The sequence below is a fragment of the Bos javanicus genome, chromosome X (genome assembly GCF_032452875.1).
Source record: "Bos javanicus breed banteng chromosome X, ARS-OSU_banteng_1.0, whole genome shotgun sequence".
NCBI classification, from domain to species: domain Eukaryota; kingdom Metazoa; phylum Chordata; class Mammalia; order Artiodactyla; family Bovidae; genus Bos; species Bos javanicus.
Window position 1 is genome coordinate 87,553,745 of NC_083897.1, and position 17,242 is coordinate 87,570,986.

General features: G+C 39.3%; 1 protein-coding gene across 3 annotated transcripts in view; it reads left to right on the forward strand.

The window, feature by feature from the left end:
- JADE3 (jade family PHD finger 3) overlaps positions 1-8,705 on the forward strand; it is a 138,330-nt gene extending 129,625 nt beyond the window's left edge. For all 3 annotated transcript variants that reach the window (XM_061409878.1, XM_061409877.1, XM_061409879.1), the window contains exons 10-11: positions 1,254-1,371; positions 5,617-8,705. In XM_061409878.1, the coding sequence (XP_061265862.1) occupies positions 1,254-1,371; positions 5,617-6,527 (1,029 nt within the window). In that variant the 3' untranslated portion in view covers positions 6,528-8,705. The remainder of the gene's footprint in view (positions 1-1,253; positions 1,372-5,616) is intronic.
- Positions 8,706-17,242: the final 8,537 nt, after the last annotated feature.

Consider the following 17,242-nt stretch of genomic DNA (forward strand, 5'->3'; position numbering starts at 1 on the left):
GATAACCAAAAATGTTCCCAAATTACCAGATGCCCTCTAGGGGTGAAAAATTACTCCTGGTTGAGAGCCTCTGTGCCAGATAATTCAGTGTAACTCATGAGATACACACACACACACACACACACACACTCACTCACTCACACTAAATTAGGTACTGTAGGGATTTAAAGATAAGTTAGGTCCTGTGTTTACCCTAGAGAATCTTATAATCAAGTGTAATGGTAGCTTGTTTTTTTCTGTGCTACCAGAATTTGGAGAGGAACTAATAGATTTTTTGTTGTTCAGTCACTCAGTCATGTCCGACTCTTTGCGACCCCATGGACTGCAGCATGCCAGGCTTCCCAGTCCTTCACCATCTCCCAGAGTTTGCTCAAACTCATGTCCTTTCAGTCAGTGATACCATCCAAACATCTTGTCCTCTGCTATCCCCTTCTCCTCCTGCCTTCAGTCTTTCCCAGCATCAGGGTCTTTTCCAGGAGTCGGTTCTTCACATCAGGTGGCCAGAGTATTGCAGGTTCAGCTTCAGTCCTTCCAGTGAATATGCAGGGTTGATTTTACTCACTTTTTAAAATTTAACTCACACATATATATAGCACTTACTATGTGGTACCACTCTTCTAAGCATTTTGTAAATATTAACTCATAATCCTGACATGCATAAGAAGAAGGTACAGTTATCCCTATTTTCAGATGAATAAACTGGGACACAGAAAGTTTGAGTAACTTGTCCAGATGGGAGAGCATGAGAGAGTGAGGATTTCACCCTTGTGGCTATGGAAACTTGACTGAGCTGGAAGTGTGAGCAAAAAAAGCTACTTCCAGTCTTCCCAGCAGACTTTTATCCTACTGGTCCAGCACTCATTAGAATACTGGATCCAGCATTGCCACCATTTACTCAGGGATCTAAAGGGAAAGCTAAACTGTTAAGTCATCATTCAGTTTTCTAGCCTGACTGCACAGATAAATATCAAGCCCATGATGCCAAAGGAAGAGTAGACTTGAGAAGGTAGCTTTGGAGCTTTTGCTTGTGCTGCTGATTGATATGGGAACCATGATCCCACCATTGACCGTGCCATGTGAATACCTATGTAGCGGCTCTCTTTATGCAGCTTTTAGATTCTGTCTTCTCTCCTCAGCCCCCCATGCCATGTGACGTAAAATTAAGTTGTCTTAATTTTAGCCAAACAATGTTCAGTTGTCAGGTTTGTGTAACATGACAAAACTCTCTTATTTGTTGGGGGTTGGGCTTACAGGTCCGAAACCTGTGCTACATGATAAGCAGACGAGAAAAAATGAAACTGTCATACAACAAATTACAAGAACAGATCTTTGGTTTGCAAGTCAAGCTTGCTAATGAGGAAGTTGCTGCAGGTAAGCTGTATAAATTTTATATCAATTGTTTCACTTAAAAATCTTTTAAATTCATTTGTTCTAGTCCAACCATGATGTAACATGGCCCATTTCACTGTTGACTCATGAGGCAAGAAATCCCAGGGTAGGGTTGGTGGAGTTGCAGGTCTAGGACAGATAACTTATGTCCCAGACAGATATTAGAGGCTGTTAGTTGGAGCCATGAAATGATTCTAAAATCATTGGATTCATTTAGAAATCAGTAGGATACGATCTGATCCTAGTTTCCGGAAAACATTTAATTCCAGGGTTACTCATCCTAACAGTCTGTTATATTAATAACAAATCCTTAGCCAGAATTTAGTAGGAGATCTGGGTTCTTATCTTTTCACTTATTCACTGACGTTTGTTGAGCACCTCCTATGAACTAAGAGCTGAGCTAGAAGACAGAGCAGTGAGCAAGACAGAATTCCTTCCTTCAGAGAACTCTGCCCACTTGGTGAGAGAAACAAGTGAACATAATTACAGTACTCTAAGCATAGGAGCTTGGCTGGAATGATGACAGTCATATTCAGAGATATTTGTAACCTCCCTTTGCCTCATTTAATACAGAGGTCAGTGGCAGAGCCTGGGCAACTAGGGGTCACTGGGCAATGTGTGCAGAATCCAGCTTCTGCCAAGCGCCAGCTATAGAGCAAGAGAGACACCCAGAAATAAGGTGTGAGGTAGGTGTCAAAGTCTTATGGAAAGTTGTGAGGATCACAGGCCACGGCAGAATGGTGTAGGAGGAAACAGCAGGGCTGCTCAGCCATAAGAGTACCATGATAGACAAGACAAGGAGAACCAGAGGACAGCAGGAAGAGCTTCCATGGTGCCAAGGAAATTGGCCCCTAGACCATGTGACTTCTAATTAGTGGGACCCAGCCCCATAACTGCTTGTGGCAGCAACAGATGGCAGGCTCTGGTAGAAGTGGGGGCTGAGTGTTCAGTTTAGACCTTTAGGGAACAGATGTCCATTGAGGCACCTAATAGTTGTCTTTTCTGTATGTCATCTTTGTGAGGCTACAGTGAGATGGTAATGGGCAAAGGTCAAGTCCTTATACAAAAATAAATTGTTTGATACTAGTGCCCTTTTGATTTCAGAACACTCAGAATAATAGAGAGGAATACTTGTCATAAATATGATTATAGGGTTGATATAACCAGGTAATTGATTGCCAGTACTCCCAAGGCCAAGCCCATAGCAGCAGAAATATCATGATTGGCAGAAACATCATGATTCTTTTCTGGGGGGCTTGCCACTACAAAACCTGCCCCACACCTCCATGATGGTCATTCATAGTGAAGAAATTATTTTAAGTTAAGGACATAAAATATATGGGAACCACCAAAACCTGTACTACATTCTTATGAGTTTGTATTTGACTTGCTTTAGGAAGACTGGAGGGTGTGATCTGAAATGTCTATGTTCAGAGTAAAAGAAAGGGAAAGTGTTGGTGGCTCAGTCATGTCTGACTCTTTGCAACCCAATGGACTGTATGGAGCCTGCCAGGCTCCTCTGTCCATGGGATTTCCCAGGCAATAATACCAGAGTGCCATTCCCTTCTCAAGGGGATCTTCCTGACCCAGGGATCGAACCTGGGTCTACCACATTGCAGGCAGATTCTTTATCACCTGCGCCGCCAGGGAAGCCCGAACATTCAGGCAAGTTCTGAATGCTATGCGGTACCCACTCATGCACATGTACAGACACACAAATAGGAAGACCCTATTCTAAACCACTGCTAGTGACATTCTTTTCAGAAATAGAAGGAGCAGAAAGGATGTATGAGGCATCACACTAGTCTTTGTGATTATTTTTACAGACTAGGAGAACAGAGGTGAAGAGGTTGGGAGTCACACAGCAAAAAGTGGCAGTGCTAAGTTTTCCACCTGTAGCAATCCCCACCCTAACCTCTAGTTCAGCTAACTTCAGCTGCTATATGCACATATCAAACACAGGTATTTGTTCAGTATTTGGAAGAGTGGTCACGTGAACTCTGCTGTAAGAATGTATGCCTTTGTTTATTTTTTTATTGAAATATAGTTGCTTTACAAAATTATATTAGTTTCAGGTGTACAGCATAGTAATTCAGTATTTTTACAGATTGTACTCCATTAAAAGTTACTAAAAGATAATGGCTATAATTCCCTGTGCTATACAATATATCCTTGTTGTTTATTTTATATGTACTAGTTTGTATCTCTCAATCCCATACCCTAATTTTTCCCTCCCCCTTTCCCTCTCTCCTTTGCTAACCACTGGTTTATTTTCTATATCTGTGAGTCTGTTTGTTTTGCATATATAATCATTTGTATTATTTTTTAGATTCCACATATAAGTGATGTCATAAAGTATTTGTCTTTTGCTGCTAACGTATTTCACTTAGCATATTCTCTGGGTTAATCCATGTTGCTGCACATGGTAGAATTTCATTCTTTTTATGGTTGAGTAATATTCCATTGTGTGTATATATATATGTGTATGTATATGTGTGTGTATATATATATATATAACCTCTTCTTCATCCATTCTTCTGTTCATGGGCTTTTCAGTTGCTTCCATATGTTGGCTATTGTAAATAGTGCTGCTGTGAAAATTAGGATGCACATACCTTTTCAAAATAGTGTTTTTGTTTTTTTCCAGGTATATACCCAGGAGTGGAATTGCTGGGTCCTATAGTAGTTATAATTTTAGCTTTTTGAGGAACCTCCCTACTGTTTTCCATAGTGGCTGCAGCAATTTACACACCCACCAACAGTGTACAAGTGTTCCTTTTTTTCCACATCCTCTCCAACATTTATTATTTGCAAACTTTTTGATGATAGGCATTTTGACAGGTGTGAGGTGAAATCTCATTCGGGCTTTGATTTGCATTTCTCTAATAGTTATCAATGTTGAGCATCTTTTCATGTACCTGTTGGCCATCTATATGTCTTCCAAAAAATGTTCAGGTCTTCTCCCCATTTTTTAATTGGGTTGCTTGTTTTTATAATATCAAGTTGTATGAACTGTTTTATGTATTTTGGATATTAACTCATCATTGGTTGTACCATTTACAAAAATTTTCTCCCATTCTGTAGGTTGTCTTTTCATTTTGTCAGTGGTTTCCTTTGCATGCAAAAGCCTTTAGGTTTAATTGGGTCCCATTTGTTTATTTTTGCTTTTATTTCTTTGGTCTTATGAGACAGATCCCCCAAAAAAACTACTGCTGTGATTTATGTCAAAAGTGTTCTGTTTTCTTCTAGGAATTTTATGGTTTCAGATATAACATTTTAGGTCTTCAATCCATTTTGAGTTTATTTTCATAAATGGTGTGAGGAAGTGTTCTAATCTCACTGTTTTACATGAAGCTGTCCAGTTTTCCCAGCACCACTTGTTAAAGAGACTGTCTTTTCTCCATTGTATATTCTTGCCTCCTTTGTTGTAGGCAAGTGTAACTGACCACAGGTGTGTGGGTTTATTTCTGAGCTCTTTAGTCTGTTCCGTTAATCTATGTGTCTGTTTTTGCACCAGTACCATGCTGTTTTGATTACTGTAGCTTTATAGTATAGTCGGAAGTCTGGGCACATGATACTTCCAGCTTTGTTCTTTTATTTCAAGGTTGCTTTGGCAGTTCAGGGTCTTTTGTGGTTCCATATGAATTTTAGGGTTATTTATTGTAATTCTGTAAAAAATGTAGTATGGCCATTTTAACAACATTAATTCTTATAATCCAAGAAATGATTTGTGGTTTCACATATGATATATCCTGGAAAACATCCCATGTGCTCTTGAAAAGAATGTGTATTTTGCTGTTTTGGGATGTAATATCCTATAGATACTGGTTAAGTCCAACTTGTCTATTGTGTCATTTAAGATCACCATTACTTGTTAATGCTCTTTCTGGGTGATCTGTCCATTAATGTAAGTGGGGCATTAAAGTCTCCTACTATTACTGTATTATTGTCAGCTTCTCTTTCATCTCTGTTAGTATTGGCTGTTTATATTTGTTGTTCCTCTATTTGGGTATATGTGGTAACAAGTGTAATACCTTCCTTTTGTATTCCTCCCTTTATCATTATTTAATGCCCTTCTTTGTCTTTGTTATAGACTTTGTTTTAAAGTATACTTTGTCTAATTATGAGTATTGCTGCCCCCACTTTCTTGTTATTTCCATTTGCATGAAAACAGATGCTGTTATTTAGATTGGTTGTTAAAATGAACCTTTCTTTTTTTAATCTCAGGACTTCCTGTGACAAATGCACTAGAAAATTCATTGTTTTACCCACCACCAAGAATTACCTTAAAGTTAAAAATGCCCAAATCAGCCACAGAAGATGGCAGTAACAGCTCCACAGAGCCTGATCATGGACCTCTCTATCCTGATGACAGCTCCCCTGCTTGTAATATGAGGAGCATGCAGGTGGCTCAAGATTCACTGGAAATGAGAATGAAGTCATACCCAAAGCATCCACAAGAGAGCCAGACTGACTGTTTGCTGACCAATCCCAGTGATGATAGAAGTGAAGCAGAGGATCCCAGTCCTGCTTGCAAACCTCCATCTCCTAAGTTCTATCATGGGCAGTCTCTGGGAAAGCCTCTGGTCCTTCAGGCTGCCCTGCATGGACAGTCTTCCATTGGGAATGGGAAAAATCAACCTAATCCCAAGTTTGCCAAATCCAATGGCCTAGAGGGTACCTGGTCTGGGGATGTCACCCAAAAAGATAGCTCAGGTGAGATGTTCTCTGACCAGGAGCCCATGCTCAGCTCCCACTTGGGTAGTCAGGGCAGCCTTAGAAAATCTACTGTGGAGCACTCCAGCAGGTCCTTTAAGGAGACCACCAATAAGTGGGTGAAGATCACAGAGAACCTCCAGCGCTATGTGAAGGCAGCCAAGAATATTAACCCCAAAGAGCAGCTCTGGGGCAAGCAGCTTGTTAGGCGGTCTGCAGGGAGAGCTCCATATCAGGAGAATGATGGGTATTGCCCAGATGTGGAGCTGAGTGATTCAGAAGCAGAAAGTGATGGTAATGATGAAAAAGTCAGGGTAAAGAGAGAGAGTTCTGATAGGGAAAATCCTCCCCATGATTCCAAACGGGATTGCCATGGTAAAAGCAAGACATATCCTGTTTCCCACAGTTCAATGCAGAGGTGATTAGAAATTCCAAGAAAACCTCCATCTTTGCCTTTGCCTCATATATTGGGGAAAACTCATACACCAAAATGACTCTAGTATATGTTGGGAGAAATTGTAGTAAAAGGGAATATAAATTTTTCCACACTAAATTGGCTTGCAGTTTTTGAACTGGTATCAAGTCTAGTTTTTACAAGCACATTATAGGGATTACATACTGTCCAAAAGTTTGGGTGGTTGTGTTTTTTTTGCCAGAAGCTAGTGAGAACAGCTGGGACCAGAGTAATTTGCTCCGTAAATACTTTGGGGCAGCATTCCAATTATATTAACACATTGATATACATACATATTAAGAGTCCATGCATTGTTAATGGATTTGCAAGAGACCATGATTATCAGACACTAAAACTACTTATCTTTCGAAGCTACAGCATGTGACTCCCGGACCTGGTGTCTGTAGGAAGTTTCTAACTCCACTGGTACCTGGAAACACTCTTCAGGGAGAGACCAGGGACCAATATTTCAGATACTGTCAAATTCACTACCCTCTTCCTTTGCTCTGCACAAGGTTGAGTTCCTTTCACAGTATCTTAACTTACCAAGTCAATACACCTAATGCTTATAAGTGTTCAGTGCCTGTTCCTAGACTTGCTTGTTGGGGACACACTCGTAACTATTTCACCCAGCTAACAAGCATAAAAAGCTAACTTGTGGATAGTGTTTACAAAAGTACTACTTCCAAGGAAAATGCTCTGATTCTCTCAGTTTAGGCGCTTGTGAAGGATCCCAGAGCCTTTCCCAAAGTGAGAACATTTCTGAGGGATTTGTATCAGGTCAGGGTTTTTGTGTTAACTGTTTTCAAATAAGTTTGGCTTAAATAAGTTTGGCTGACAGTTTTTGTATGCCTGCTTTAATGTTTATAAAAGTTTTTATTGAGGTATAATTAAAAGATAATAAAGTGCAGAGAAGTTAAATATTCTTATCTGCTTTAATTTTGAAACAGATTTTTATTGTCAAACAGAATTTGAAAGCATGTGTTTAAAAACACATGGATATAATTTAGCTTTGTACCAACTATGAGTTCAAGGCAATTTCCAAAACAAAAAGGCTGGAGCTGTTTTTCAGAAGTTGCTCATACTCTGTTCCCAAACTATCAGCCTTGATTAATCCTGGGGAAGAAGAGAATAGTTAGGTTTGTGGAGGATAAAACATACCTGCTTCCCATTTAAAGAAGAGGAAAATGTTACAGTTTTTAAAATGTGAAGCCAACTATATATAATTCTCTGCTCACTTTTCTTAGCCTTAAATTAATGTTCTCTTTCTTCTATTTTGGGAACATGTAGTGAGACTTTTCAGACAATGAGGCCATTTTAGATTTTTAAAGTTGCTTCCTGGTGAAATATCCCAGCTGCAGTAAAGGCAGGGGCCCTTCTCTCCATAAATATGGGAAACTCAGTAGTTTTCAAAACCTCTTTCCCACTTTTGTTTCTGTAGCTGTCTTTGGTTTTATTTCTTCCTCCTTTTCTGAAAATTTCTGTATTTTGCCTCTCCTTTGGCTACACCTTCAAAATGTTTCTTTTGTGCCTGTGTACATGTGTGAACATACCATAGCATGTGTGATCAGTGTCCTGTATTTCATTTGAATACAAAGGAAAAGGCTATGGATTATCCAAATGAGGAAGAGAATTTCTCCAATTTATGCACTAGGTTTCTGTACTTTTTCTTTGCATTTCCTGGGTTAGATAATAATTTGACACCTTCATGATAATGCCATTCTAGTGGAGCTATGTTATAAACTCCTCTGTTAAAGGCCAGTACAGTAACCTGTGTCCTTTCATGCCTTTCAATTCTGAGTGAGTGGGAAGAAAAGCAAACATTGAAAAAAGTGCTTCAGCCAAATTCCATATATGTAATGCCATTGGGATAGTATTGACAAAAATAATTTCAGTCAGGGAAATATAGTTGTAATATTTTTACAGAATTTTCCTAAATAAATGAAGGAGCCTTCAGCTGTATACATTTCAACTGCCCCAAAATGTATTTGCTACATTTTGCTGTTGTTTGAAGTATTACCTCTTAACCTTCTTGTTAAATCTTTTTCATTTTGTCTTATATAGTCCAGTTTTCAAAGACAAACTGTCTTTTTTCAAATGTCACCTTTTTACCAATACTTTTTCATTAAATTATGAAAACTGCTAACTGCTGTCAGTGTGGTAAATTTTTGGGCATCTGGGTTTTCAAAAAACTTACATATGTGCCTTTTATTTAAAAAAAATCTTATTCATTAAAACAGATGGTAAGGGGAAAGGAAGAAGAAGGAGTGATTGAATGTTTAGAAGCACAAATTCATGATTCGTGTCAATAGCAGGGACCAAAGAGAACTCTGGGGAATTGGACTCTACCTGGAAATCACAATTTCATTGGGCTGATAAGATGGAACCATAGGGTCAACAGAAATCACTAGGAAAATGGATCCTATCTAAAGTCACAAAGCTCAGAGGGCTTAGATCAAGCCTCACTTTTAGATACACAGTCTTTACAATATTCATTCTATTTGGAGTCATGTGAGTATATTAATGTAATAAAGGTTATATAGTGTCATGGGGATTTTGAGGGCATTATAAACATTTTCATTATGTTCACAAAATGTATTTGGTAAAGGTCACTGGATAAATCATTAGTGAAGATAGTTAAAAGATAATTATCTTTTATAGTTTCTCTCCCCCTTCTTCTCATTTCCTCTCCTCCTCCCCCTCTCCCCCTGCATTTTCCCCAATACCACATTCATAGATAACTCTTTTGATTCAGTAAATTTCTAGGTAAAATGTTGTGGTACCAAAACTACAAATACTGCTCTTTTAGCCAACAAAAGCTTTGGGTTTATGCTGATGACTGTATTTCTAATAAGAGACGAACTTTTGTTTTTACGTTGAAGAAACTTTCAAATTCACAGAATAAACCAGAGGATATACAGTCCTGGGGCTAAAAAAAAAGGACTTTACAGTCCTCAGTATGCATGCTGACCCTTAAGAATGGAAGAAAAATACATGATAGGATTAAAACCTGATTCACCACTGAATAATTATCATGTAATATTTTCAAAAATGTATCTTATTTATAACAAATATTCATTAGATTTTCACGACCTTAATTCACATTTTTCAAGTTTTATGAAAAGCATCAATTACATATTGACTTTTTTATAACTTTTAATAAAGGCCTGCCCTGAGACTGTCTCTCCTACACATCAGTTCAGTTCAGTTCAGTCACTCAGTCATGTCCAACTCTTTGTGACCCCATGAATCGCAGCACACCAGGCCTCCCTGTCCATCACCAACTCCCAGAGTTCACTCAGACTCACGTCCATCGAGTCAGCGATGCCATCCAGCCATCTCATCCTCTGTCGTCCCCTTCTCCTCCTGCCCCCAATCCCTCCCAGCATCAGAGTCTTTTCCAATGAGTCAACTCTTTGCATGAGGTGGCCAAAGGACTGGAGTTTCAGCTTCAGCATCATTCCCTCCAAAGAAATCCCAGGACTGATCTCCTTCAGAATGGACTGGTTGGATCTCCTTGCAGTCCAAGGGACTCTCAAGAGTCTTCTCCAACACCACAGTTCAAAAGCATCAATTCTTCGGCGCTCAGCTTTCTTCATAGTCCAACTCTCACATCCATACATGACCACTGGAAAAACCATAGCCTTGACTAGATGGACCTTTGTTGGCAAAGTAATGTCTCTGCTTTTCAATATGCTATCTAGGTTGGTCATAACTTTTCTTCCAAGGAGTAAGCGTCTTTTAATTTCATGGCTGCAGTCACCATCTACAGTTATTTTGGAGCCCCAAAAAACAAAGTCTGACACTGTTTCCTGTTTCCCCATCTATTTCTCGTGAAGTGATGGGACCAGATGCCATGATCTTCATTTTCTGAATGTTGAGCTTTAAGCCAACTTTTTCACTCTCCACTTTCACTTTCATCAAGAGGCTTTTTAGTTCCTCTTCCCTTTCTGCCGTAAGGGTGTTGTCATCTGCATATCTGAGGTTATTGATATTTCTCCCAGCAATCCTGATTCCAGCTTGTGCTTCTTCCAGCTCAGCGTTTCTCATGATGTACTCTGCATATCAGTTAAATAAGCAGGGTGACAATATACAGCCTTGACGTACTCCTTTTCCTATTTGGAACCAGTCTGTTGTTCCATGTCCAGTTCTAACTGTTGCTTCCTGACCTGCATACAGATTTCTCAAGAGGCAGGTCAGGTTGTCTGGTATTCCCATCTCTTTCAGAATTTTCCACAGTTTATTGTGATCCACACAGTCAAAGGCTTTGGCATAGTCAATAAAGCAGAAATAAATGTTTTTCTGGAACTCTCTTGCTTTTTCCATGATCCAGCGGATATTGGCAATTTGATCTCTGGTTCCTCTGCCTTTTTTAAAACCAACTTGATGTACATCAGCAGATGAATGGATAAGAAAGCTGTGGTACATATACACAATGGAGTATTACTCAGCCATTAAAAAGAATACATTTGAATCAGTTCTAATGAGGTGGATGAAACTGGAGCCTATTATACAGAGTGAAGTAAGCCAGAAGGAAAAACACCAATACAGTATACTAACGCATATATATGGAATTTAGAAAGATGGTAACAATAACCCTGTGTACGAGACAGCAAAAGAGACACTGATGTATAGAACAGTCTTATGGACTCTGTGGGAGAGGGAGAGGGTGGGAAGATTTGGGAGAATGGCACTGAAACATGTAAAATATCATGTATGAAACGAGATGCCAGTCCAGGTTCGATGCACGATACTGGATGCTTGGGGCTAGTGCACTGGGACGACCCAGAGGGATGGTATGGGGAGGGAGGAGGGAGGAGGGTTCAGGATGGGGAACACATATATACCTGTGGTGGATTCATTTTGATATTTGGCAAAACTAATACAATTATGTAAAGTTTAAAAATAAAATAAAATTAAAAAAATAAATAAAACCAACTTGAACATCTGGAAGTTCACAGCTCATGTATTGCTGAAGTAGGGAAAACCACTAGACCATTCAGGTATGACCTAAATTCCTTATGATTATACAGTGGAAGTGAGAAATAGATTTAAGGGACTAGATCTGATAGAGTGCCTGATGAACTATGGACGGAGGTTCGTGACATTGTACAGGAGACAGGGATCAAGACCATCCCCATGGAAAAGCAAAAAAGCAAAATGGCTGTCTGAGGAGGCCTTACAAATAGCTGTGAAAAAAAGAGAAGCGAAAAGCAAAGGAGAAAAGGAAAGATAAAAGCATCTGAATGCAGAGTTCCAAAGAATAGCAAGAAGAGATAAGAAAGCCTTCCTCAGCGATCAATGCAAAGAAATAGAGGAAAACAACAGAATGGCAAAGACTAGAGATCTCTTCAAGAAAATGAGAGATACCAAGGGAACATTTCATGCAAAGATGGGCTCGATAAAGGACAGAAATGGTATGGACCTAACAGAAGCAGAAGATATTAAGAAGAGGTGGCAAGAATACACAGAAGAACTGTACAAAAAAGAGCTTCACGACCCAGATAATCACGATGGTGTGATCACTGACCTAGAGCCAGACATCCTGGAATGTGAAGTCAAGTGGGCCTTAGAAAGCATCACTACGAACAAAGCTAGTGGAGGTGATGGAATTCCAGTTGAGCTATTTCAAATCCTGAAAGATGATGCTGTGAAAGTGCTGCACTCAATATGCCAGCAAATTTGGAAAACTCAGCAGTGGCCACAGGACTGGAAAAGGTCAGTTTTCATCCCAATCCCAAAGAAAGACAATGCCAAAGAATGCTCGAACTACCGCACAATTGCATTCATCTCACACACTAGTAAAGTAATGCTCAAAATTCTCCAAGCCAGGCTCCTACACATGGAGCTCTGTAATACTCAGTTCACCACTGTTGAGGGAGGCTTCTGTGAATTCAGTTCATTTTACTTCATGGATTGGAACGAATTGCATGACCTACCATGAGGATAGTTATCCTTGAAGTGAGCCAATATGAAGGGGGTTGTCACACCCCAGACCGGTACCTTCTGCCTTGTCCAGTCACTGATGAGTTCTTTGCCTTGACACTCCCTGAATACATTATCTTAATAAACAAAACATCCATCATTTTTCATCTTGTTCAAGTGAGTTTGGGTGTGAGCATTCCAACCTCAAATCCTGGACACTCCCAAGCATTAATTTCTCTTCCCCTGACTATTCGTCCCACTCTACCTTCTCAGTTTCATTTTATTTTAACCGATTGTCAGGTTATAAACAAACTAAAAAGATGGAATTGGGCTGATTAAGCTGTACTTGCTGTCAGGGATTTTCTCCCCAGGACTTGAAAACGACAAACCTGAAAGAACAATACTCGGACAGTCTCTTGCAAGGACTGACAAGTTTATTTCTGCAGTCCAGCCTTTTTATAGAAGCAGGAACAAAAAGCTTAGAGTATACGACCAGCAGAGCACGTACAGGGTTAAGACATAATCAGTAAAAGTTATTTCAAGGACAGCGTGTTCTAAATGACCCATGTGTTTATCCCATGACCCATTTTCTCAAGCAACATCCTTAATATTTAATTATTAAATCTTGGGGCCGAGCATGTTTTTCAGCTCGAGGCAGGAGATGTTTTTCAGTTATCAGTACACAAAGCCTGGGTACTTCTGGCCCCTCTGCCATTTTCCCAAGGACCTTCTCCTTCAAGGCTATTTTGCACTGTGCTTCCCAACACTTGCTATAGCAAGTTTCTACTCAGCTTCTCCCTGAAGAAAGCAACCTGAAAGGGGGTTACTCATGAATTCTGTACCACTTGATTCTTGCCATATGGACAGATGATTGGACTAGTCATATAACACAAAGGCAAACAGTTCAGAGGCTCACATTCAAAGAACAAGATAATTCACACAAATCTGGACTTGACAGGCCTCATGCCAGAGCTAGGACCTAGTGAACTTGACTTCTCCATAGCTAGTCTAACCTGTAATTGGCTAAATAATGGCCCCCTAAAGATGTCCACCTTCTAATCCCTGGAATCTGAATGTGTTACCCTGCATGATAAAAAGTACTCTGCATGCATGCTAAGTCGTTTCAGTCGTGTCTCACTCTTTGCAACTCTATGGATTATAGCTCACCAGGCTCCTCTGTCCGTGGGATTCTTCAGGCAAGAATACTGGAGTGGGTTGCCATGCCCTCCTCTAGGCGATCTTCCTGACCCAGGGATTGAACCCACATCTCTTACAAGTCTCCTGCATTGGCAGGCAGGTTATTTACCACTAGTGCTACCCTGGGAAGCTGGAAAGGATTTTGCTGGTGTGATTAAGGTTAGGGACCTGAAATGTGGAAATTATCCTTGGTTGTCCAGGTGAACCCAACCAGTATAATCGTAAAGGTACTTTTAAGAGGGAGGCAAAGGGGATTAGCATTAGTAGAAGGAGGAGTGTGAATAATGGAAGCAAGAGGTTGGAGTGATGCTAAGAAGGGCCATGAGCCAAGGAATGCAGGTGACCTCTACAAACTGAAGAAGGAAAGGAAATGAATTCTCCCCTGAGGTCTCCATAAGGCACCCAGCCCTGTCTACACCATGATTTTAGACTTCTGACTTCCAGAACTATAAGAGAATAAATTTGTGCTGTTTTAAACTGCTAAATTTGTGGTAATTTATTAACAACAGAAATAGGAAACTAATACATTAGACAGAGAGCAAGTGCTTCTTATCCTTCAGGAGCACATTCCTCCTCACCAAAGGGCCCACCTGGCCTGCAGCTGACCACTCTAGATTGGTCTTGTTTTTTCAATCTTAGTTGAAACACTTTCTGGAAATGTAAAAAATACATGTGGGTTTTTTTTTTTTTCAGTCAATAAAATCCTTCCTCTTAGAAATTAGTTTTCTATTTCCTTCTCCCCCACACTTACTTTTTCCAAGGTAGCCTTTGGTACTTCTTAAGTAGCCTTGGGTAATCTTCCATGGGCCTGCTTGATCCAGTGTGGCTGGATCTGGCACTGCCTAAGGATTTGCCATAGGTTTGGATGTCCATGTTTTCTGAAAAACTGTCCTGGGGAAGTGGAAACAATTCACTGCTATTCCTGGGGGGCGCAGGGCAGGGAAGTGATAGAAGGCAGGCGGGGCTCTCATTATGAGGAATGATGCTCTAATTATCACAGCCTCCTATAAGGAGATGGGTAGCCTGGAGAATTAAGAGAGTTCTTGAAGGTCCCAGGGATCTGAGCAGAGTTTGAGGATTAAAGAATGCAACTCTATACTGCCCACAAGAAACACTTTTAAGTATAAAGACATGAATAAGTTAAAAGTAAGAAGATGGAAAAGGATACCATGTTCACACTAACCAAAAGAAAGCTGGAGTGGCTATATTAGTATCACATGAGGGCAAATTCATCAAGAGGCCATAAAAACCTTAAATGTTTATGCATCTAATAACATAAATTCAGAATACATTAAGGGAAAGCGATTTGAACTTCAGGGAGAAGTGAACAAGCCTGCAATTACAGTTTATGTCTAATTAATAGAACAAGTACACAAAAATAGGATATAGAAGATTTGAACAAAACTATCAACTACCTAGTTTTGATACCACTCCACCCCACAGTAGGAAAATATAAATTTTTTTTTCAAATGCAAGTGGAACATTCACCAAGATGGACCATATTCTGGGCCCTTAAACAAGTCTTAATAAATTTAAAATGATTCAAAAACAAAGTATGTTTTCTCTGACCACAATAGAATAAAGTTAAAAATCAATAATGGAAACATCTCTGGAAAATCTAAGTATTGGAAACTAAACACACCTCTAAATAACACATGAGTCAAAGGAGAACTGAAAAACGAAATCAAAAAGTATTTTGAACTGAATGAAAAAAAAAAAACATACAATTTGTGGGATGGTGCTAAAGCAGTGCCTTGGAGAAGTTCTATACATAGTGCCAAATGCCTATATTAGAAAAGGAGGGTCTCAAATCAGTGACCTCACCTTCCACCTTAAGAAATTCTAAAAAGAGGAAATTAAATCCAAAGTAGAAGAAATAAAAGATCAGAGCTGAAATCAGTGAAATAGGAAAGAAAACGAATAGAGAAAATTATTGAAATCAAAAGTTCAATCTTTGACAAGATAAAGTGATAAACCTCTAATGAAACTGATGAGAATAAAATAAAAGGCAAATTATCAATATTAGAATTGAGAGAAATGACATTGCTACAGATTCTCCAGATATTAAAAGACTAATAAAGGAGTATTATGAACAATCTGATGCCAGTAAACTCAGCAACGAAGACAAAAGACACAAACTACTAAAGCATATTCAAGAAGAAATAGATAACCTAAAAAGCCCTTTATTATTAAGTAAATTGAATTTGCAGTTAAAAACTTGCTTATGAGGAAAACTCCAGGCCCAAAAGACTTTGCTGGTAAATTCTAACAAACATTTAAGGAACAAATAATATCAATTCTACACAACTCTTCCAAAAAATTTTAATACAAGAGAATAGTTCTCAACTCATTCTATGAGCCAGCATTAACCTAATACAGAAAACAAAGACATAAGAAAACTACAGATGAGGAGTTCCCTGGCAGTCCAGTAGTTAGGACTCAGCACTCTTAACTGCCATAGACCCAAGTTCAATCACTGGCCAAGGAGCTAAGATCCCACAAATAGTGTGGCATGGCCAAAACAACACAAAACAAACAAAATAATGCAGGTCAACATCCTTTATTTAAAATTCTTAAAACATTAGCAAATTGAATTCCAACAATATGTCAAAAGGATATTATATCATGACTATCTTGGTCCACTTGGGCTACTATAACAAAAAAAACTGTAGACTATAGACTGGGTGGCTTAAACAGGAATTTATTTCTCACAGTCTGGAAGCTGGAAAGTTTATGATCAAGCTGCCATCAGATTCTTGTCTGGTAACCCAAGTCTATGCCCCAACCAGTAACACTGAAGAAGTTGAAGTTGAATGGTTCTGTGAAGACCTACAAGACCTTTTACAACTAACACCCAGAAAAGATGTCATTTTCATTACAGGGGACTGGAATGCAAAAGTAGGAAGTCAAGAAACACCTGGAGTAACAGGCAAATTTGGCCTTGGAATATGGAATGAAGCAGGGCAAAGACTAATAGAATTTTGCCAAGAAAATGCACTGGTCATAGCAAACACCCTCTTCCAACAACACAAGAGAAGACTCTACACATGGACATCACCAGATGGTCAATACTGAAATCAGATTGATCATATTCTTTGCAGCCAAAGATGGAGAAGCTCTATACAGTCAACAAAAACAAGATGGGGAGCTGACTGTGGCTCAGATCATGAACTCATTATTACCAAATTCAGACTTAAATTGAAGAAAGAAGGGAAAACCACTAGACCATTCAGGTATGACCGAAATCAAATCCCTTATGATTATACAGTGGAAGTGAGAAATAGATTTAAGGGCCTAGATCTGATAGAGAGTGCCTGATGAACTATGGAATGAGGTTCATGACATTGTACAGGAGACAGGGATCAAGACCATCCCCATGAAAAAGAAATGCAAAAAAGCAAAATGGCTGTCTGGGGAGGCCTTACAAATAGCTGTGAAAAGAAGAGAAGCGAAAAGCAAAGGAGAAAAGGAAAGATATAAGCATCTGAATGCAGAGTTCCAAAGAATAGCAAGAAGAGATAAGAAAGCCTTCCTCAGCGATCAATGCAAAGAAATAGAGGA